The following is a 23,069-nucleotide window of genomic DNA, read 5'->3' as shown; positions in this document are numbered from 1 at the left end:
TCACTAGGTAGTAGGACTATATCAGGCAGCTGTTCACCCTACCCCACAGTCACTAGGTAGTAACACTATATCCGGCAGCTGTTCACCCTACCCCACAGTCACTAGGTAGTAGGACTATATCAGGCAGCTGTTCACCCTACCCCACAGTCACTAGGTAGTAGGACTATATCAGGCAGCTGTTCACCCTACCCCACAGTCACTAGGTAGTAGCACTATATCAGGCAGCTGTTCACCCTACCCCACAGTCACTAGGTAGTAGGACTATATCAGGCAGCTGTTCACCCTACCCCACAGTCACTAGGTAGTAGGCCTATATCAGGCAGCTGTTCACCCTACCCCACAGTCACTAGGTAGTAGGACTATATCAGGCAGCTGTTCACCCTACCCCACAGTCACTAGGTAGTAGGACTATATCAGGCAGCTGTTCACCCTACCCCACAGGCACTAGGTAGTAGGACTATATCAGGCAGCTGTTCACCCTACCCCACAGTCACTAGGTAGTAACACTATATCAGGCAGCTGTTCACCCTACCCCACAGTCACTAGGTAGTAGGACTATATCAGGCAGCTGTTCACCCTACCCCACAGTCACTAGGTAGTAACACTATATCCGGCAGCTGTTCACCCTACCCCACAGTCACTAGGTAGTAGGACTATATCAGGCAGCTGTTCACCCTACCCCACAGTCACTAGGTAGTAGGCCTATATCAGGCAGCTGTTCACCCTACCCCACAGTCACTAGGTAGTAACACTATATCAGGCAGCTGTTCACCCTACCCCACAGTCACTAGGTAGTAGGACTATATCAGGCAGCTGTTCACCCTACCCCACAGTCACTAGGTAGTAGGCCTATATCAGGCAGCTGTTCACCCTACCCCACAGTCACTAGGTAGTAGGACTATATCAGGCAGCTGTTCACCCTACCCCACAGTCACTAGGTAGTAGGACTATATCAGGCAGCTGTTCACCCTACCCCACAGTCACTAGGTAGTAGGACTATATCAGGCAGCTGTTCACCCTACCCCACAGTCACTAGGTAGTAGGACTATATCAGGCAGCTGTTCACCCTACCCCACAGTCACTAGGTAGTAACACTATATCAGGCAGCTGTTCACCCTACCCCACAGTCACTAGGTAGTAGGACTATATCAGGCAGCTGTTCACCCTACCCCACAGTCACTAGGTAGTAGGACTATATCAGGCAGCTGTTCACCCTACCCCACAGTCACTAGATAGTAGGACTATATCAGGCAGCTGTTCACCCTACCCCACAGTCACTAGGTAGTAGGACTATATCAGGCAGCTGTTCACCCTACCCCACAGTCACTAGGTAGTAACACTATATCAGGCAGCTGTTCACCCTACCCCACAGTCACTAGATAGTAGGACTATATCAGGCAGCAGTTCACCCTACCCCACAGTCACTAGGTAGTAGGACTATATCAGGCAGCTGTTCACCCTACCCCACAGTCACTAGGTAGTAGGACTATATCAGGCAGCTGTTCACCCTACCCCACAGTCACTAGGTAGTAGGACTATATCAGGCAGCTGTTCACCCTACCCCACAGTCACTAGGTAGTAGGACTATATCAGGCAGCTGTTCACCCTACCCCACAGTCACTAGGTAGTAACACTATATCAGGCAGCTGTTCACCCTACCCCACAGTCACTCACTAGGTAGTAGGACTATATCAGGCAGCTGTTCACCCTACCCCACAGTCACTAGGTAGTAGGGCTATATCAGGCAGCTGTTCACCCCTACCCCACAGTCACTAGGCAGTAACACTATATCAGGCAGCTGTTCACCCTACCCCACAGTCACTAGGTAGTAGGACTATATCAGGCAGCTGTTCACCCTACCCCACAGTCACTAGGTAGTAGGCCTATATCAGGCAGCTGTTCACCCTACCCCACAGTCACTAGGTAGTAGGACTATATCAGGCAGCTGTTCACCCTACCCCACAGTCACTAGGTAGTAGGACTATATCAGGCAGCTGTTCACCCTACCCCACAGTCACTAGGTAGTAGGCCTATATCAGGCAGCTGTTCACCCTACCCCACAGTCACTAGGTAGTAGGACTATATCAGGCAGCTGTTCACCCTACCCCACAGTCACTAGGTAGTAGGACTATATCAGGCAGCTGTTTCACCCTACCCCACAGTCACTAGGTAGTAGGACTATATCAGGCAGCTGTTCACCCTACCCCACAGTCACTAGAAGGTAGTAGGACTATATCAGGCAGCTGTTCACCCTACCCCACAGTCACTAGGTAGTAGGGCTATATCAGGCAGCTGTTCACCCTACCCCACAGTCACTAGGTAGTAACACTATATCAGGCAGCTGTTCACCCTACCCCACAGTCACTAGGTAGTAGGGCTATATCAGGCAGCTGTTCACCCTACCCCACAGTCACTAGGTAGTAACACTATATCAGGCAGCTGTTCACCCTACCCCACAGTCACTAGGTAGTAGGACTATATCAGGCAGCTGTTCACCCTACCCCACAGTCACTAGGTAGTAGGACTATATCAGGCAGCTGTTCACCCTACCCCACAGTCACTAGGTAGTAGGACTATATCAGGCAGCTGTTCACCCTACCCCACAGTCACTAGGTAGTAGGACTATATCAGGCAGCTGTTCACCCTACCCCACAGTCACTAGGTAGTAGGACTATATCAGGCAGCTGTTCACCCTACCCCACAGTCACTAGGTAGTAACACTATATCAGGCAGCTGTTCACCTTACCCCACAGTCACTAGGTAGTAGGACTATATCAGGCAGCTGTTCACCCCTACCCCACAGTCACTAGGTAGTAGGACTATATCAGGCAGCTGTTCACCCTACCCCACAGTCACTAGATAGTAGGACTATATCAGGCAGCTGTTCACCCTACCCCACAGTCACTAGGTAGTAGGACTATATCAGGCAGCTGTTCACCCTACCCCACAGTCACTAGGTAGTAGGTCTATATCAGGCAGCTGTTCACCCTACCCCACAGTCACTAGGTAGTAGGACTATATCAGGCAGCTGTTCACCCTACCCCACAGTCACTAGGTAGTAGGACTATATCAGGCAGCTGTTCACCCTACCCCACAGTCACTAGGTAGTAGGACTATATCAGGCAGCTGTTCACCCTACCCCACAGTCACTAGGTAGTAGGACTATATCAGGCAGCTGTTCACCCTACCCCACAGTCACTAGGTAGTAGGACTATATCAGGCAGCTGTTCACCCTACCCCACAGTCACTAGGTAGTAGGACTATATCAGGCAGCTGTTCACCCTACCCCACAGTCACTAGGTAGTAGGACTATATCAGGCAGCTGTTCACCCTACCCCACAGTCACTAGGTAGTAGGACTATATCAGGCAGCTGTTCACCCTACCCCACAGTCACTAGGTAGTAGGACTATATCAGGCAGCTGTTCACCCTACCCCACAGTCACTAGGTAGTAGGACTATATCAGGCAGCTGTTCACCCTACCCCACAGTCACTAGGTAGTAGGACTATATCAGGCAGCTGTTCACCCTACCCCACAGTCACTAGGTAGTAACACTATATCAGGCAGCTGTTCACCCTACCCCACAGTCACTAGGTAGTAGGACTATATCAGGCAGCTGTTCACCCTACCCCACAGTCACTAGGTAGTAACACTATATCCGGCAGCTGTTCACCCTACCCCACAGTCACTAGGTAGTAGGACTATATCAGGCAGCTGTTCACCCTACCCCACAGTCACTAGGTAGTAGGACTATATCAGGCAGCTGTTCACCCTACCCCACAGTCACTAGGTAGTAGGACTATATCAGGCAGCTGTTCACCCTACCCCACAGTCACTAGGTAGTAGGACTATATCAGGCAGCTGTTCACCCTACCCCACAGTCACTAGGTAGTAGGACTATATCAGGCAGCTGTTCACCCTACCCCACAGTCACTAGGTAGTAGGACTATATCAGGCAGCTGTTCACCCTACCCCACAGTCACTAGGTAGTAACACTATATCAGGCAGCTGTTCACCCTACCCCACAGTCACTAGGTAGTAGGACTATATCAGGCAGCTGTTCACCCTACCCCACAGTCACTAGGTAGTAGGACTATATCAGGCAGCTGTTCACCCTACCCCACAGGCACTAGGTAGTAGGACTATATCAGGCAGCTGTTCACCCTACCCCACAGTCACTAGGTAGTAGGACTATATCAGGCAGCTGTTCACCCTACCCCACAGTCACTAGGTAGTAACACTATATCAGGCAGCTGTTCACCCTACCCCACAGTCACTAGGTAGTAGGACTATATCAGGCAGCTGTTCACCCTACCCCACAGTCACTAGGTAGTAGGACTATATCAGGCAGCTGTTCACCCCTACCCCACAGTCACTAGATAGTAGGACTATATCAGGCAGCTGTTCACCCTACCCCACAGTCACTAGGTAGTAGGACTATATCAGGCAGCTGTTCACCCTACCCCACAGTCACTAGGTAGTAGGACTATATCAGGCAGCTGTTCACCCTACCCCACAGTCACTAGGTAGTAGGACTATATCAGGCAGCTGTTCACCCTACCCCACAGTCACTAGGTAGTAGGACTATATCAGGCAGCTGTTCACCCTACCCCACAGTCACTAGGTAGTAGGACTATATCAGGCAGCTGTTCACCCTACCCCACAGTCACTAGGTAGTAGGACTATATCAGGCAGCTGTTCACCCTACCCCACAGTCACTAGGTAGTAGGACTATATCAGGCAGCTGTTCACCCTACCCCACAGTCACTAGGTAGTAGGACTATATCAGGCAGCTGTTCACCCTACCCCACAGTCACTAGGTAGTAACACTATATCAGGCAGCTGTATTCACCCTACCCCACAGTCACTAGGTAGTAGGACTATATCAGGCAGCTGTTTCACCCTACCCCACAGTCACTAGGTAGTAACACTATATCAGGCAGCTGTTCACTCTACCCAACAGTCACTAGGTAGTAGGACTATATCAGGCAGCTGTTCACCCTACCCCACAGTCACTAGGTAGTAGGACTATATCAGGCAGCTGTTCACCCTACCCCACAGTCACTAGGTAGTAGGCCTATATCAGGCAGCTGTTCACCCTACCCCACAGTCACTAGGTAGTAGGACTATATCAGGCAGCTGTTCACCCTACCCCACAGTCACTAGGTAGTAGGACTATATCAGGCAGCTGTTCACCCTACCCCACAGTCACTAGGTAGTAGGACTATATCAGGCAGCTGTTCACCCTACCCCACAGTCACTAGGTAGTAGGACTATATCAGGCAGCTGTTCACCCTACCCCACATTCACTAGGTAGTAGGACTATATCAGGCAGCTGTTCACCCTACCCCACAGTCACTAGATAGTAACACTATATCAGGCAGCTGTTCACCCCTACCCCACAGTCACTAGGTAGTAGGACTATATCAGGCAGCTGTTCAACCTACCCCACAGTCACTAGGTAGTAGGACTATATCAGGCAGCTGTTCACCCTACCCCACAGTCACTAGGTAGTAGGACTATATCAGGCAGCTGTTCACACTACCCCACAGTCACTAGGTAGTAGGACTATATCAGGCAGCTGTTCACCCTACCCCACAGTCACTAGGTAGTAACACTATATCAGGCAGCTGTTCACCCTACCCCACAGTCACTAGGTAGTAGGACTATATCAGGCAGCTGTTCACCCTACCCCACAGTCACTAGGTAGTAACACTATATCAGGCAGCTGTTCACCCTACCCCACAGTCACTAGATAGTAGGACTATATCAGGCAGCTGTTCACCCTACCCCACAGTCACTAGGTAGTAGGACTATATCAGGCAGCTGTTCACCCTACCCCACAGTCACTAGATAGTAGGACTATATCAGGCAGCTGTTCACCCTACCCCACAGTCACTAGGTAGTAGGACTATATCAGGCAGCTGTTCACCCTACCCCACAGTCACTAGGTAGTAGGCCTATATCAGGCAGCTGTTCACCCTACCCCACAGTCACTAGGTAGTAGGACTATATCAGGCAGCTGTTCACCCTACCCCACAGTCACTAGGTAGTAGGACTATATCAGGCAGCTGTTCACCCTACCCCACAGTCACTAGGTTCCAGATGACCAGGAGTGAGTCCAGTCGGTGCAGACTGAGGGCCATTCTTGCCCCTGGGACTCCGTCACCTGTGTTCAACACATAGGTGGTCAGGGGGCTGTTTGGAAGTGTGGAAGACATCTCTGAAGACTGTGGAGAAAGATACAACATGGGAATGGTGATGGTCCTACAGTCATATTTCAGTGTTAGATTCTGATGATGATAATACAAATAGGCCTACATTTTATTTATTTAGTTGCCTTTACTTTTTGTTCATATACATTGTTTATAATGGGAGAATTGCCAATACCTTTGTTTTCCATTTTAATGTTTTTAAAACTTTTAACAGGCTGAAACCCCTACTTTCCCTGTGTTTCTTCTTCATAGTCTCTGCCACTATATGAATTTACAAGTCACTTTGTTTCTTTTGCACACTTGCTTCAGTAAAGCCTCCGTTTTACATAAAGAATAGCAGAGCACCGTTTAGTGTAAATGGAATAAGCTATTCATATGTGTATTTTAGTCTTTGAGAAGAAAAAAAAAATGTGTCCATCTATTCAATAGCAATCCTTCTGACAGACTGTTGAGACATTTTCCAGACACCCAAAGACACTACATGATCAATGACTTATTTTATGATTTTACCCAATTATCAGTACGTAGGCTATAGGCCTATGACAATGCAGACGGTCAATTGCTGAGACCTCATTTGATTTAATTATACACAATAGTCACAGAATAAGATCTTGCTTGGGCACAATAAATAGGCTAAACAAATAAGGCTACATTAATAGTGTAGTTGCTTCGTAAAAAATTATTGTTGTATGTTATTAATAAACTGTTTTATGAGTAATTACCTGGTTACAAAGCAGAATTGCGGCTTGACTTAGGGGACCTTGTCACGTAGAACAGAAGACTCCGGCGTGTAGTCCTCCTCGACGGGGATAACTTGTTTTACTTCTACAGCCTATATGAAACTAGAGTTTATTTGGTTCTCAACACTCACTCGTAGTGCAGTTGTATCAAACAAGACAGAATAGTAATAGTTCATTTTCATCCTTTGCGAGGGCAACTCACTCTGGATTCACTATGCGCAAACAAACGTCAGGTGCCAAAGGTTGACCAGACCTATCTCTAAAATAACCTAAGTTTACTGTGCGTAATCTTGTCAATATTGACAAAGTTTGGCCACATGGTTGATAAAGTGTTTATTGTGGTTGTGTGTCTGACTTAATTGCCCACCACAAGATAATAGACAATGCACAATCACATTGGAATAGTCCAGAGATAAAAAATATATATAATAATGTCCAAACCACTGGGCTAATTGTTAACAACTTGGTTTATGAATATACAAGTCAGGTGAATTAGTGAGCGGGGTACAGAGAACAATGGAAATCAATAAGCTACCACTTTTCTAGGCCTAGGCTACTCCTAATGTACGGTCAAATAAACTGAACCACTCAGTTATATGAAAATAGTTGTACATTTACTAAGCCTACTATCACAATGTATAGTTCACATTTAGTATTTATTAAACACAAAGAGCCATCTGACTTCATTAAACATAATAGGTCTGTCAAACGATTTTAAAAAATGCAATTGAGTTAACAGCAGGATTTGCAGCGATGAATCACAAACTCAAATTCAGAATTTGCTCAAATTGAGCTGTAATATAAGAATGTTCATACAAAAAGCATTTTAAGAATATTGGCGTCTTGATTTTGTCCGAAGTACTGTTAAGCAAAATCAGGTAAATTGATCAAGCATACTTTCTTTAACCTCAATGTCAACTTGTTTTGACATAACATTGTTGTTTTTATGTATGTTGGATATTTTCCATTTTTTTTCAATGCTTTCATTCAATGCGATGAATCGTGATTTTAAAAAGTGTGCACTAAAATTACAAAAAGTTAACTCGAGTTAACTGATTAACTCTGACAGCCCTACTATATAATAACGCAAAGTAAAAACAAAATGTTTCATATAATGAATGAATGGGAATATAACAAGAAAAATGTCAATTGTAAGTCAATTCATCAAGTTGTATAAGGGATCATCATATCTTCAACGTTCTTTCTTTTTTCAGAGTACATAAATACAGTCTTAAATCATTTTCTTGCTGCTCATTTAGAAAGTGAAATGTACTTTTTTCAACTGTTGTTTTCAAACAGTCACCATGGTAAAACCATAGAAACAGAATCAATTTCTATGAGTAGAACGTTATACAGTAACGTTAGCATTATTGACAATTGTTATGACTATTTACAATAAACAATAGTTTTCAGTTGTGACATTGAAGCACCCCCTAAGTTTGACACCAGCCGTAATGGTCCCCAAAATAACTCAATCAACAAAATCCCTCCTCAAGTCATTGACAATGACAAAACATGGTGGTTTGGTTTATACGGTGAGGGAAAAAAGTATTTGATCCCCTGCTGATTTTGTACATTTGCCCACTGACAAAGAAATGATCAGTCTATAATTTTAATGGTAGGTTTATTTGAACAGTGAGAGACAGAATAACAACAAAAAATCCAGAAAAACGCATGTCAAAAATGTTATAAATTGATTTGCATTTTAATGAGGGAAATAAGTATTTGACTCCTCTGTAAAACATGACTTAGTACTTGGTGGCAAAACCCTTGTTGGCAATCACAGAGGTCAGACGTTTCTTGTAGTTGGCCACCAGGTTTGCACACATCTCAGGAGGGATTTTGTCCCTCTCCTCTTTGCAGATCTTCTCCAAGTCATTAAGGTTTCGAGGCTGACGTTTGGCAACTCGAACCTTCAGCTCCCTCCACAGATTTTCTATGGGATTAAGGTCTGGAGACTGGCTAGGTTACTCCAGGACCTTAATGTGCTTCTTCTTGAGCCACTCCTTTGTTGCCTTGGCCGTGTGTTTTGGGTCATTGTCATGCTGGAATAGCCATCCACGACCCATTTTCAGTGCCCTGGCTGAGGGAAGGAGGTTCTCACCCAAGATTTGACAGTACATGGCCCCGTCCATCGTCCCTTTGATGCGGTGAAGTTGTCCTGTCCTCTTAGCAGAAAAACATCCCCATAGCATAATGTTTCCACCTCCATGTTTGACGGTGGGGATGGTGTTCTTGGGATCATAGGCAGCATTCCTCCTCCTCCAAACACGGCGAGTTGAGTTGATGCCAAAGAGCTCCATTTTGGTCTCATCTGACCACAACACTTTCACCCAGTTGTCCTCTGAATCATTCAGATGTTCATTGGCAAACTTCAGAAGGGCATGTATATGTGCTTTCTTGAGCAGGGGGACCTTGCGGGCGGTGCAGGATTTCAGTCCTTCACGGCGTAGTGTGTTACCAATTGTTTTCCTGGTGACTATGGTCCCAGCTGCCTTGAGGTCATTGACAAGATCCTCCCGTGTAGTTCTGGGCTGATTCCTCACCGTTCTCATGATCATTGCAATTCCACGAGGTGAGATCTTGCATGGAGCCCCAGGCCAAGGGAGATTGACAGTTCTTTTGTTTCTTCCATTTGCGAATAATCGCACCAACTGTTGTCACCTTCTCACCAAGCTGCTTGGCGATGGTTTTGTAGCCCATTCCAGCCTTGTGTAGGTCTACAATCTTGTCCCTGACATCCTTGGAGAGCTCTTTGGTCTTGGCCATGGTGGAGAGTTTGGAATGTGATTGATTGATTGCTTCTGTGGACAGGTGTCTTTTATACAGGTAACAAACTGAGATTAGGAGCACTCCCTTTAAGAGTGTGCTCCTAATCTCAGCTCGTTACCTGTATAAAAAAGACACCTGGGAGCCAGGAATCTTTCTGATTGAGAGGGGGTCAAATACTTATTTCCCTCATTAAAATGCAAATCAATTATTAACATTTTTGACATGCTTTTTTCTGGATTTTTTTGTTGTTATTCTGTCTCTCATTGTTCAAATAAACCTACCATTAAAATTATAGACTGATCATTCTTTGTCAGTGGGCAAACGTACAAAATCAGCAGGGGATCAAATACTTTTTTCCCTCACTGTAAGTACTCAGCATCTACTGTACATGTACATATCTCACTTCTACAGTGGTGACAGTGAGGGGAGGGCAGTACCCATTCTTAAACAACAGCAGTGACTCCTCTAGGTTCGTAATCAAATTTCTCAACCAGTCAAATTAACACTGTAATTCACCAAAGCCATAACCCCATGCATACTGGTCCCTGGGGTTTTATAGGGGCACCACTTTGTTAGTTCCAAACATGGCTGGCTTCAAATAATGACAACAGGCATGGTGATTACAAGCCCAGTGATAACACCATGCAGACAGCTGTTATCACACTGACAGTCTTTATTAATGTGGACACTGGGAAATTGGTAGAGACCAATATGGAAAGATTACAGGAGAACGCACAGCGAGTGTAGATGTCTGATACTGTTGGCCTCTGCCTGGTAAATCTTGAATGGCTTTTTATATCAATTGATTTATTACACATTCCAATTATGTGGCGAACTGGATACAGTAAGTGGCAAACAGCATTGCAAATCCTTATCTCTAATCTGAGAGAAAATGTAGTTGTCGGTCTGTCTGAAGCATATCTGAAGCATATCCGCAGTGGCGGATTTAGGCATTGGCGACATTGGCAGCCACCCATGGTGGCATCTTGCCGGGGGCGGCATGGGGCGCCCACACAAAAAACAAAAAAAATAATTCTGAATGGTGACATTTGCGCGATTGGTTTTCTATAGCTCATTTGCACATCACGTCAATGATATAATGTCGCCGGGTGAGACTGTGGGTCAATTAACCTTGTCGAAGTGCGCACCCTGATTGTAGTTTGTGAGCTAGGCAGGCTACTGCCTGGGAAGGTCTCCCACTCAGAAGTATGAGATGGGGAGGGGGCGAGGTAGGTTGACCTCAGGTCTCCCCACTGGAAGCGAGGTAGGGGGAGCGGGGGTAGGTTGACCTCAGGTCTCCCCACTGGAAGACAGAGGTAGGGGGAGCGGGGGAATCTATCAAATAGCGCACCTCTAATTTTGTACAGTACTAATGCAATTAGTAATGCAATTAGTTTTGCAATTTAATTTGTGTGAAGTGCAATAGTGTAATAATCCGGTTCTCTTCTTTATAAGTGTGTTATTCTATTTGTGTATATGTGTGATATAGGATTTTCTGAAGGGGGGTTCACCCAGGGAGCCATACAAGCTAGAACCACCACTGGTTGCCAGTCCCCTTTCGCAAGAGACTACACTTTTTTAAAAAGCTGCCATATTTTGTTGAGTCCATAAGTCAGTAGGAACTTGTTTTAAAGGGGAGATGGAGACACGAAGGTGAGCAGAATCTGACTGTGATAAAGGAACCGAGGGTAACCAGGGAGGGTAACCAGGGAGATATGTCCTATTCATCAAACAAAACAATTCACTGAAGATCCATCTTTGTAACACAGCTGGGCGATATGGACCAAATCCATATTGCGAAAAATTGCCTGAATTGATGCAATTACGGTAAATAGAATGACACGTTTTTAACATTAATGTGCACCAGTTTTTATTATTATTCTTTAACCTACTACTACTAGTGTGATGGTTGTAGCCATCAATTGTCCAATGACTATCACCCATTTTAGCAAACTGATTTCATTTCAAACTTCACATTTCTCTAGTATAGGCTACTTATCGTAATGAACGATATCAGCAAAATGCCTGCGATAAGTGATTGGTATGGTTCTTGTCGATAATTTCCAGTTTATCGCCCTAGCTCTACTTTGTAATGAACAGTATATTTATTTGAGGGTTGTGTCCATGTTGACTGTGATTAGAGATGATCACGCCTCCTTTCACTTCAATCCCCCTCCATCTCTGTGTGCTGCTGTCACTGAGGTCCTTGAGTCTAGAGTGAGTAAAAGTGAGAAGATGGAGAATTTAAATTAAAAAAACTTTATTGGTCCACGCAATGTGGAAATTTGTTTTCGGCTTCACCACATAAAACAGACATTAAACATTATCAGGAGCACATAATCCTCAAGATCATTAAATTGCTTTACAAAGTACAAAAGTGCTACAGTGCGAGTGCAGTTTCAAGTTAATGTACTGTACATTCCATCATTGGTCTTAAAACCAAAATCAACATAAAGTTTTCCTAATTAAAAATACATCATCACCAAGAGTGAACGACACCTGGTCATCTACACCATTCAATAATTCATATGTACAGTATGTACATCATGATCCGAGACCATTTTCAACAACATAAGCACCTCGATATCACAATATATTAACCTATACTTGTTACACAGCATTCCAATGCAAGCAATGCTTTTTAGTGATATAGTTCTGTCAAATCACCTTTATTAGCCATACCCACCTGATCTCCTCACATGTCATCCTCCAGATCAGATTGATGGTTATTTATCTGAGAAACCAAAAGACAGAGAGAAGACTTTAAACAGATGCACAGATGGAGAATTACAGTCACAGCGCAATCAGGATATTTTAATCGACCAACAAAATCAACTTAATCAAATGCCCAGCTGTGGTAATTTTGGAGATCACTTTTTGATCGGTGAAAGTGATGGTTTCTAAATGGAGATGAGCAAATATAGCACAGTGTTTGTCAGGTCAGCACATAACCAAGTTTAGGAGGGATGAGTGACACTGCCTGGCAACCTTAGGAGGTGGAATTATCCCTTGCCATTGAGGCAGATTTGGAATGCAGTACAGTGGTTGACTGGTTAACAATCTTCTCCTCTATTCATACCTTCCATCTTCCTCCCCCTTCCCCCTCAACTGTCAGAGAAACAATGACTCACCTGCCTGGTGAACCCACCTACAGCTCAGCCCACACAGCCGCAGGTTGAGGTTTATTGGCGGCAGGTAGCCTAGTGGTTAGAGTGTTGGACTAATAACCGGAAGGTTGCAAAATCGAATCCCTGAGCTGACAAGGTAAAAATCTGTCGTTCTGCCCCTGAACAAGGCAGTTAACCCACTGTTCCTAGGCTGTCATTAAAAATAAGAATTTGTTCTTAACTGACTTGCCTAGTTAAATAAAGGTACAATAAAAATAAATAAATAAAATTGTCATGAATCTTGCCCTGTAGGCGACACTGAGCAATTATCACTAGATGGGCCTGCTGAAAAGTAAAATTGCCTATATCTTCAGATTTCATGAAAACAAAAATGCACTTTTTACAGTGTGGTTAAGGTTAGGTTTAAAATCAGATGTATGTCTTGGTGGCTGTGCCAGCTAGAGACCACTCTGCAGAGCTGCCTCCAGGACAACATGCAGTGTGTTGGACTCAGTGAGCATGTCGCACTCACGGCCTGGCATAGATAATGAACAGTGGTACAGAACCAGAACCCTTATTGTGTCAGACAGGTAGGCAGACACTTGGCTGTAATTGCAGATAATTACTCTTTGGAAAAAATTACAATAAGCTAGTACAATTATTTTTCTACCAATATCTTGCTCTCTTTGTTCAATAACACCCACCCACTTCTAGATAACTATGACAACCAACGGTGACAGCTAATATGCTAAGATATTGACTTTCAGAAAACGTTGACAAACAGCCCACACAGAAGTTGTTACTGGTGGTGCAGGTGTGTTGAGTCTCCAGTAGAGGGAGGCAGAATGATGTATTGTTTACCCTGCAGTGGAGCTGGTAGTGTTGTGTCTCCAGTAGAGGGAGGCAGAATGATGTATTGTTTACCCTGCAGTGGAGCTGGTAGTGTTGTGTCTCCAGTAGAGGGAGGCAGAATGATGTATTGTTTACCCTGCAGTGGAGCTGGTAGTGTTGAGTCTCCAGTAGAGGGAGGCAGAATTATGTATTGTTTACCCTGCAGTGGAGCTGGTAGTGTTGTGTCTCCAGTAGAGGGAGGCAGAATGATGTATTGTTTACCCTGCAGTGGAGCTGGTAGTGTTGTGTCTCCAGTAGAGGGAGGCAGAATTATGTATTGTTTACCCTGCAGTGGAGCTGGTAGTGTTGTGTCTCCAGTAGAGGGAGGCAGAATGATGTATTGTTTACCCTGCAGTGGAGCTGGTAGTGTTGTGTCTCCAGTAGAGGGAGGCAGAATGATGTATTGTTTACCCTGCAGTGGAGCTGGTAGTGTTGTGTCTCCAGTAGAGGGAGGCAGAATGATGTATTGTTTACCCTGCAGTGGAGCTGGTAGTGTTGTGTCTCCAGTAGAGGGAGGCAGAATTATGTATTGTTTACCCTGCAGTGGAGCTGGTAGTGTTGAGTCTCCAGTAGAGGGAGACAGAATTATGTATTGTTTACCCTGCAGTGGAGCTGGTAGTGTTGTGTCTCCAGTAGAGGGAGGCAGAATGATGTATTGTTTACCCTGCAGTGGAGCTGGTAGTGTTGTGTCTCCAGTAGAGGGAGGCAGAATGATGTATTGTTTACCCTGCAGTGGAGCTGGTAGTGTTGTGTCTCCAGTAGAGGGAGGCAGAATGATGTATTGTTTACCCTGCAGTGGAGCTGGTAGTGTTGAGTCTCCAGTAGAGGGAGGCAGAATGATGTATTGTTTACCCTGCAGTGGAGCTGGTAGTGTTGTGTCTCCAGTAGAGGGAGGCAGAATGATGTATTGTTTACCCTGCAGTGGAGCTGGTAGTGTTGGAGGTGTTGGTCCTCATCGCTGGCCTCTCCAGGCTCTGGGCTCTCCCTCTGTCTGTGCGGGAGGCTGACGGGAGAATCTTCCAGACTGCTCACTGAGTCCGACACACTGCCCTCCTGGGTAGGAGGTGAATCTGGACCACAGACACACACGCACACACACACACACACACACACACACACACACACACACACACACACACACACACAGACATTGTGTAAGCAATAGTACAGTAGGCTCTGTTTTCAGTGCACCTCAGCTTTCCATGGAAAATATAGCCCTGATTTTAACCGTGTTTTTTTTTTTACTCCTGTCGTTGCAGATAGCGCCACATTAGTCCACCTGCCAATCCTGTACACATGGATGTAGTGCTCACTGATGCAAGATGTCCCAATCGATAATAAATAGGAGTCATAATGGGCCAACAATCTGATGATGAATAGATTTTCTTTACTCTCATCAATGAATAATACGTTTCCCCTCCAGTTAGCTCTTATCAAGAGCATTAGAAATAATGTATCGTATGTAGCACTAAAGAATCTGAGAAATTCCCAAAGTTAAGCTTCCAATGAAGAGTTTATTTTATACTAACTCCCCAGCCTCCAGCCAAGCTCTTCTACCTGAGTGGTCCTTCCTCTGTCTGTCCATCTTGTCCACGCTGTCGAGCAGTCCGTCAATCTGCACCTTGATCAGAGTTAACTCCCGCTTTATGGCCAGCAGCTCTGCCATCTTCACTGCAGAGAGAGAGTGGGAGAGAGTAAGAGAGATAAGGATGAATCCTCTTTTGCACAAATCTCCCATTGACATAAATGTATGAGTGTAGGTCTTAAAAAAGGATTGGGCCCAGAGGAGTTTAATAGTGTAGAAACAGACTAGAGCTCTGCTACCTGACCCGAGTCCAACCCGCCCTGACATTATACATGGGGTTAGGGCCGGGTAGGGCCTGTTTTTTCTTCAACAACTAGGGTACGGCCAGGGCTCAGGTATCACTAAATGTACACTACATGACCAAAAGTATGTGGACACATGCTCATAGAACATCTCATTCCAAAACCATGGGCATTAATATGGAGTTGGTCGCCTCTTTGCTGCTCCACTCTTCTGGGAAGGCTGTCCACTAGATGTTGGGACATTGCTGCGGGGACTTGCATCCATTCAGCCACAAGAGCATTAGTGAGGATGGGCACTGATGTTGGGCGATTAGGCCTGGCACGCAGTCGGCATTCCAATTCATCCCAAAGGTGTTTGATGGAGTTGAGGTCAGGGCTCTGTGCAGGACAGTCAAGTTCTTCCACACCGATCTCGATGAACCATTTCTATATGGACCTCGCTTTGTTCACGTGGGCATTGTCATACTGTAACAGGAAAGGGCTTTCCCCAAACTGTTGCCACAAAGTTGGAAGTACAGAATCGTCTAGAATGTCATTATATGCTTTAGCATTAAGATTTTCCTTTACTGGAACTAAAGGGCCTAGCCCAAACAATGAAAAACAGCCGCAGACCGTTATTCCTCCTCCACCAAACTTTACAGTTCAAATCAAATGTATTTATAAAGCCCTTCTTACATCAGCTGATATCTCAAAGTGCTGTACAGAAACCCAGCCTAAAACCCCAAACAGCAAGCAATGCAGGTGAAGAAGCACAGTTGGCACTATGCTTAATTTCATGAAGCTCTAGATGAACAGTTCTTGTGACGAGATTGCTTCCAGAGGCATTTTGGAACTCGGTAGTGAATGTTGCAACCGAGGACAGACGATTTTTACACGCTTCAGCACTCGTGGTCCCATTCTGTAAACTTGTCGGGCATACCACTTCGCAACTGAGCCATTGTTACTCCAAGATGTTTCCACTTCACAATAACAGCACTTACAGTTGACCGAGGCAGCTCTAGCAGGGCAGGAATTTAACGAACGGACTTGTTGGAAAGATGCCATCCTATGACGGTGCCACATTGAAAGTCACAGAGTTTTTAGGGGGCTGGCAGGTAGCCTAGTGGTTAGAATGTTGGGCCACTACATTTACATTTACGTCATTTAGGCGATGCTCTTATCCAGAGCGACTTACAAATTGGTGCATTCACCTTATGATATCCAGTGGAACAACCACTTTACAATAGTACATCTCTATCTTTTTTTGGGGGGGGGGGGTTAGAAGGATTACTTTATCCTATCCCAGGTATTCCTTAAAGAGGTGGGGTTTCAGGTGTCTCCGGAAGGTGGTGATTGACTCCGCTGTCCTGGTGTCGTGAGGGAGCTTGTTCCACCATTGGGGTGCCAGAGCAGCGAACAGTTTTGACTGGGCTGAGCGGGAACTGTGCTTCCGCAGAGGTAGGGGGGCCAGCAGGCCAAGGTGGATGAACGCAGTGCCCTTGTTTGGGTGTAGGGCCTGACGCCAGGACACTAACCAAAAGGTTGCAAGATCAAATCCCCGAGCTGACAAGGTAAAAATCTGTCGTTCTGCCCCTGAACAAGGCAGTTAACCCACTGTTCCTAGGCCGTCATTGAAAATAAGAATTTGTTCTTAACGGACTTGCCTAGTTAAATAAAGGTAAAAAAGTGAAAACATTTCAGTAAGGCCATTCTACTGCCAATGTTTGTCAATGGAGATTGCAGGACTGTTTGCTCGATTTTATACACCTGTCAGTAACGGGTGTGGCTGAAATAGCCGAATCCACTAATTTGAAGGAGTGTCCACATACTTTTGTATATATAGTGTATCACTAACATTTTGAAGCTGAGCCATTTGCTCGTGCTCTGCTGCGCAGTACAGTCATATCTGAATAAGATCATAACATTGTGTCAGAAGATGCTTCAACCTTGTCAAATATAAGACAGGAGAGATTATTTCACAGAAAATAATAATGTTGGAGTTTAGAGTGCTGAAAAGTAGCTACCAACTCACTGGTCTCATGTCTCTTCATTGAGCAGAGTAGCCCAAGCAGAGCCGTTACTATGGTTACCGCCTCAGAGCCCCATAAGCAGAGTGAGCTGTCTGCGCGCAGGGAGCGAGTGAGATAGAGGAGCAGCTAACAGATTTACTAACAGAGTTATTTCTGGTTTCGGGCAGCGCCAGGCTTTAAATTTGGCAGAAGCAATCGGGCCTGGGTAATCGGCAATCGTGCCTCCCTTAATTATCCTCCACTTTGTCTTGTCATTCATGCCATCACTGTAAGCACCCTACTGTCTCCCTTAACATCTCTCTCCAGTAGCCTGTGGTCTGTAATGGAACATTCATATCACAACCCTGAAACTCTTTACTGTTAAAAGCTGTTCGACCTCTGCAGCTACAATCTAATTTCCCTCTGATGGGCTGGCAGTAAAAACTATTAAGGCTTGTAATAAACTAGTATAAACAATTCTTATTTGTTACGCACTATTAACTTGGTATAATTGCAGCATGCTGCTAGACTGGGTATGGTAGGCTTGGTAGTGGAAGGAGCAGAGAGCTTTTAATGAAGAGACCATCTGGTGCCTCTCACTGTACTGTGGGGCTCCCAGCGCTGCCGTTCCCCATGTAGGGATGACATTACACAGGGAGGAACATTCAGGCATACAAACACACTCCCACACGGATTCATATGCTCACACACTCCAGATAAAATGTTCACTGCACATGCACAGATTACATTCTCCCTGTAATGAGCTGTTTTTTATGGGTGGGACTGTGTGTGGTGAGGGTGTTTCTGTGAGTGGTGAGGGTGGGACTGTGTGTGGTGAGGGTGTGTCTGTGTGTGGTGAGGGTGTGTCTGTGTGTGGTGAGGGTGTGTCTGTGTGTGGTGAGGGTGTGTCTGTGTGTGGTGAGGGTGTTTCTATGAGTGGTGAGGGTGTTTCTATGAGTGGTGAGGGTGGGACTGTGTGTGGTGAGGGTGTTTATATGAGTGGTGAGTGTAGGACTGTGTGTGGTGAGGGTGTTTCTATGAGTTGTGAGGGTGTTTCTATGAGTGGTGAGGGTGGGACTGTGAGTGGTGAGGGTGTTTATATGAGTGGTGAGGGTGTGTCTGTGTGTGGTGAGGGTGTGTCTGTGTGTGGTGAGGGTGTGTCTGTGTGTGGTGAGGGTGTGTCTGTGTGTGGTGAGGGTGTGTCTGTGTGTGGTGAGGGTGTGTCTGTGTGTGGTGAGGGTGTGTCTGTGTGTGGTGAGGGTGTTTCTATGAGTGGTGAGGGTGGGACTGTGTGTGGTGAGGGTGTTTCTATGAGTGGTGAGGGTGGGACTGTGTGTGGTGAGGGTATTTCTGTGAGTGGTGAGGGTGGGACTGTGTGTGGTGAGGGTGTGTCTGTGTGTGGTGAGGGTGTTTCTATGAGTGGTGAGGGTGGGACTGTGTGTGGTGAGGGTGTGTCTGTGTGTGGTGAGTGTAGGACTGTGTGGTGAGGGTGTGTCTGTGTGTGGTGAGTGTAGGACTGTGTGGTGAGGGTGTGTCTGTGTGTGGTGAGGGTGTTTCTGTGTGTGGTGAGTGTAGGACTGTGTGGTGAGGGTGTGTCTGTGTGTGGTGAGGGTGTTTCTGTGTGTGGTGAGGGTGTGTCTGTGTGTGGTGAGTGTAGGACTGTGTGGTGAGGGTGTGTCTGTGTGTGGTGAGGGTGGGACTGTGTGTGGTGAGGGTGTGTCTGTGTGTGGTGAGGGTGGGACTGTGTGTGGTGAGTGTAGGACTGTGTGGTGAGGGTGTGTCTGTGTGTGGTGAGGGTGGGACTGTGTGTGGTGAGGGTGTGTCTGTGTGTGGTGAGGGTGGGACTGTGTGTGGTGAGTGTAGGACTGTGTGGTCAGGGTGTGTCTGTGTCTGGTGAGGGTGGGACTGTGTGTGGTGAGTGTAGGACTGTGTGTGGTGAGGGTGTGTCTGTGTGTGATGAGGGTGTTTCTGTGTGTGGTGAGGGTGTGTCTGTGTGTGGTGAGTGTAGGACTGTGTGGTGAGGGTGTGGCTGTGTGTGATGAGGGTGTGGCTGTGTGTGGTGAGGTTGGGACTGTGTGTGGTGAGTGTAGGACTGTGTGGTGAGGGTGTGTCTGTGTGTGGTGAGGGTGTGTCTGTGTGTGGTAAGAATGGGACTGTGTGTGACTGCATAGAGTGCGCGTGAGCATGAGTGTGTAAGTCACACAGTATGACAGATTGTGTATGTGTGCGTGCATGAGTGTGTGTATGTTACAGTGTGTGAGGTCCCTTACACTTGGCCCTGGAAGAGCCGGTGCGCTGTGCGCTCCTCTTGCCCTGTGGTCTGTTTCTGGAGCGGTGCAGGCCGAAAGAGAAAGAGGGATCACGGGAGTGTTTCATAGGGCTGGGCTCCACTGGGACTGGCATTACGGAGGCTGGGACACGCTGGTAGTCAAACACCCTGTAGGGAAAATACACAATATTACTTATGAGCAATGTTCCCTCTAAGTTGCACACATTAGTGGGAGCACAGCTTCCCTCGGATTGCCACACAGAAGAAATATCAGCCTGCGCAGAGAAGCACAAGATTGAACTTCACTCAACTTTCTAGTTTTTCCCCTTTAGTTCGCTCTACTGTGGGAATTGTGCTCAAATCAACGCAAAATTAGCCACTTTCAACGTAACATACTGAAACAAAACCAACTATGCAAGATTTACTATGCAAAACTAACTACAAAAGATTTTCTTGTAGGCAGAGCGCATCGGAGTAGAATTCTATTGCATTGACAATCAAGGCCTGTAATCTACACAGACCGGTGCGCTGTAACCAATCAGAGCTGCAGTAGATCTATATGCAAATAGCCATTGCTATCTGTGCCATTCAATATGAACTGGACCGTTTTTACAGCATGAGCAGTCGCAAGTAGATGCGCTTGTTTTGAGATCAAAGTGAGAGCTGCGTGTAGCCACCTGTGCACATTTGTTCACATTCTTTGCTCGTTAGTGAGTTATTAGCCCAGTTATAGCTAATTTCTAGTCAACAATGAGGGAGTGGTTGCTTCCTATGAGAGCACAAAATGTGTACATTTTTAGCTATCTATGAAAAGCGAGTCAGGTAATGAGCTTTTTTTATAGCTTAAAGTGGCAGAGTTGTCTTGAATAAGCTAAATAGCCAATAGGCAGAGGGTAGCATAATTTGTCTGATTCTCTGTAATAATGGTATGGAATAATAATGAATTGTATTTTGTAAAGTAGTTTCTTGCATCAAACAACACAACATCTTCAGTCACCTCCTTAATGTCAAGCCCTGCATGTTTTTTTTCAAAATCTCATGGCATGTAGGCCTACATTGAACACCACACATTGGCTGCTACTGTAGTCTGAATGATGGAACAGCTATTTACATGCTAAAATGTTATGGGATGCATTTTTCTCCATTGTTTTTGATGGTAGACCACTCTGGTAGGCCTACATTATTATCAAATAGCCACAGTAGCCTACTTGGCCACTGTTAAAACTGTAACTTAAAGCGGGCACAGCCTCAGTGTTCACAGAAAACAGGAAGTTGCGCTCAGCAGAGTTGAAAATGGCTCAATGTCGAAAAACATTATAAGGAACATTGCTTATGAATAGGGTCCTGATCCTTTCCTGGCCATGTGATAGGCCCTAGTTAAGACAGTTATATTGTTTTTTTTCATTCTCATAAACTGAAGATTCTCCAGCTAGCATGTGCTTTAAAACAATCGCCTGCTGATGTGACAGAGCAAACGTTCCTAAATTCCCAAAAGGGAGCTGGACAATACACTCTTAGAAAAAAGGGGTCCAAATGGTTCTTCGGCTGTCCCCTTAGAATAACCCTTTTTGGTTCCAGGTAGAACCCCCAAAAGGGTTCTACCTGGAACCTAAAGGGTTCTACCTGCTACCAAAAAGGGTTCTTCAAAAGGTTTTGCTATGGGGACAGCCAAAAAACCCTTTAACGTTCTAGTTGGCACCCTTTTTAATAAGAGTGTAGACATATCCCTGCAGGATGAGACTCCATCTCCCTGGCAGGCTGGCAGCACTGAAAACACCTGCCTCCAGACAAATTTACAGTAAAGGTTATTAATGCCAATCAAATTAAATGGTGGACTCGTTTATAATATCCATAAGCTATTTGGTGCCATTATATACTGAGTGTATACTCTATAATCACTGTTCTAGATTGATCTCATAGCCTGGTGCACTAAATAGCCCTTGTCCAAAGAGCACTGTCTGGGGTGCTTTGATTTGCGCTGGTCTCTCTCTCTCAAATATCTCTTCTGATACCAGCGATTACTGCAGCTGTGTGTGCATCAGTGGAAGCTGCTGAGGGGAGGACGGCTCATAATAATGGCTGGAACGGAGCAAATGGAATGGCATCAAACATATGGAAACTGTCTTTGATGTATTGGATACCGTTCCACTAATTCCCGCCCAGTCATTACCAGGAGCCCTTCCTCCAGTAATAAGGTGCCACCAACCTCCTGTGGTGTGCTTCCCAGCGAATAGAGGGTGTGGTGCTGTTTCAGATCATCTGACTGTGCAGTTTGACAGAGATGCAGCTGCCCCGTCTATGTGGTTATAGCGTGTGGTTATTGTCTATGAGTCTTACAGAAATGTAGAGAAGCAAAAAAGAACTTTGGGTATATAGTTGACTTTACTGAGAACTTCTGAATATGATGACCTACTCTACCTTACATTTACTCTCTGGCAACAAAGAAAAGTCCATGAAGGAGAGAGAGTTACTTTGAGAGTACTGTACCTTTGTAAGCTTTTAATCCACAGCAGAGCAGATAACTGCCAATACATATTTACACACATAGGGCCTCTGTTGACATGCTGGGCTCAATAAGAATGAATCAGTGGTTTATTCTGGCAGCTCATTTCATACAGTATGTACAGTAGGCTACAGTTCAAAGTAAGTTCAGGAGGAAGCTACTTTATACTAAGAAAATACACAAAGACAATGATATTAGATGAAGACTGGGACTCGGAGAAAGGGTAAGATGTTGTTTGAGAGAATTACCAGAATTACCAATTAAGTTCTTATTGGATGCAGAGCAAAACAGATTTAGGTTTTTCATAAGAAGACATAGGTATATATATAATCACTAATCCAATGCCAGTGCAGGATGAAGTTAAGATACTTTTTAACTCGGACTGCAAGGCCTTGCAATTCTATGGCCATAAGAGTGTCTGTAAAAGGGGAGATGGGACTGAATGGAACACTTATCAGCGATGCCTGAGCTGGCTGGCGAGTGCCTTGTTTTTCATACTGTCATCCCCCTCTCCACTGTTCGATCTGCCCTTTTCCCTCCACTGCCCTGGCATTCCCCCTATCCTCACAGTGCTCCACTGCCGCCGCCCTGGGCTGTGTTTTTACTCCGGACCAGTGGGCGGGCGGCCAGCCGTCCAGTCAGCTATGCAAAGAGACTGTGTACCGAGAGACTGTGTTCATCCATCTGTGAAATCACCATCAGCGGCTGACAACCAGGTCATGTGGATACAGTGCGGGTCAATAGATAGTTTCAATAC

At 45.6% G+C, this 23,069-nt stretch overlaps 2 protein-coding genes across 6 annotated transcripts in view; both read right to left on the bottom strand.

The window, feature by feature from the left end:
* urah (HIU hydrolase) overlaps positions 1-7,183 on the bottom strand; it is an 85,566-nt gene extending 78,383 nt beyond the window's left edge. The window contains 2 exon segments of the mRNA NM_001140724.1: positions 6,085-6,230; positions 6,938-7,183. Coding sequence (NP_001134196.1) covers positions 6,085-6,221 — 137 coding nt within the window. The 5' untranslated portion in view covers positions 6,222-6,230; positions 6,938-7,183.
* A 3,199-nt stretch (positions 7,184-10,382) lies between these two features.
* LOC106584532 (RNA-binding Raly-like protein) overlaps positions 10,383-23,069 on the bottom strand; it is a 76,036-nt gene continuing 63,349 nt past the window's right edge. For all 5 annotated transcript variants that reach the window (XM_045706055.1, XM_045706056.1, XM_014169936.2 and 2 more), the window contains 5 exons: positions 19,811-19,977; positions 15,283-15,396; positions 14,641-14,795; positions 12,414-12,461; positions 10,383-11,939 (listed from right to left, as the gene is read on the bottom strand). In XM_045706055.1, the coding sequence (XP_045562011.1) occupies positions 12,423-12,461; positions 14,641-14,795; positions 15,283-15,396; positions 19,811-19,977 (475 nt within the window). In that variant the 3' untranslated portion in view covers positions 10,383-11,939; positions 12,414-12,422. The remainder of the gene's footprint in view (positions 11,940-12,413; positions 12,462-14,640; positions 14,796-15,282; positions 15,397-19,810; positions 19,978-23,069) is intronic.

Source organism: Salmo salar, chromosome ssa23 (assembly GCF_905237065.1).
Source record: "Salmo salar chromosome ssa23, Ssal_v3.1, whole genome shotgun sequence".
In the NCBI taxonomy this organism is placed as follows: Eukaryota; Metazoa; Chordata; class Actinopteri; order Salmoniformes; family Salmonidae; genus Salmo; species Salmo salar.
The sequence above is the reverse complement of the archived record's forward strand: the minus strand, read 5'-3'. Positions and strand labels throughout refer to the sequence as shown.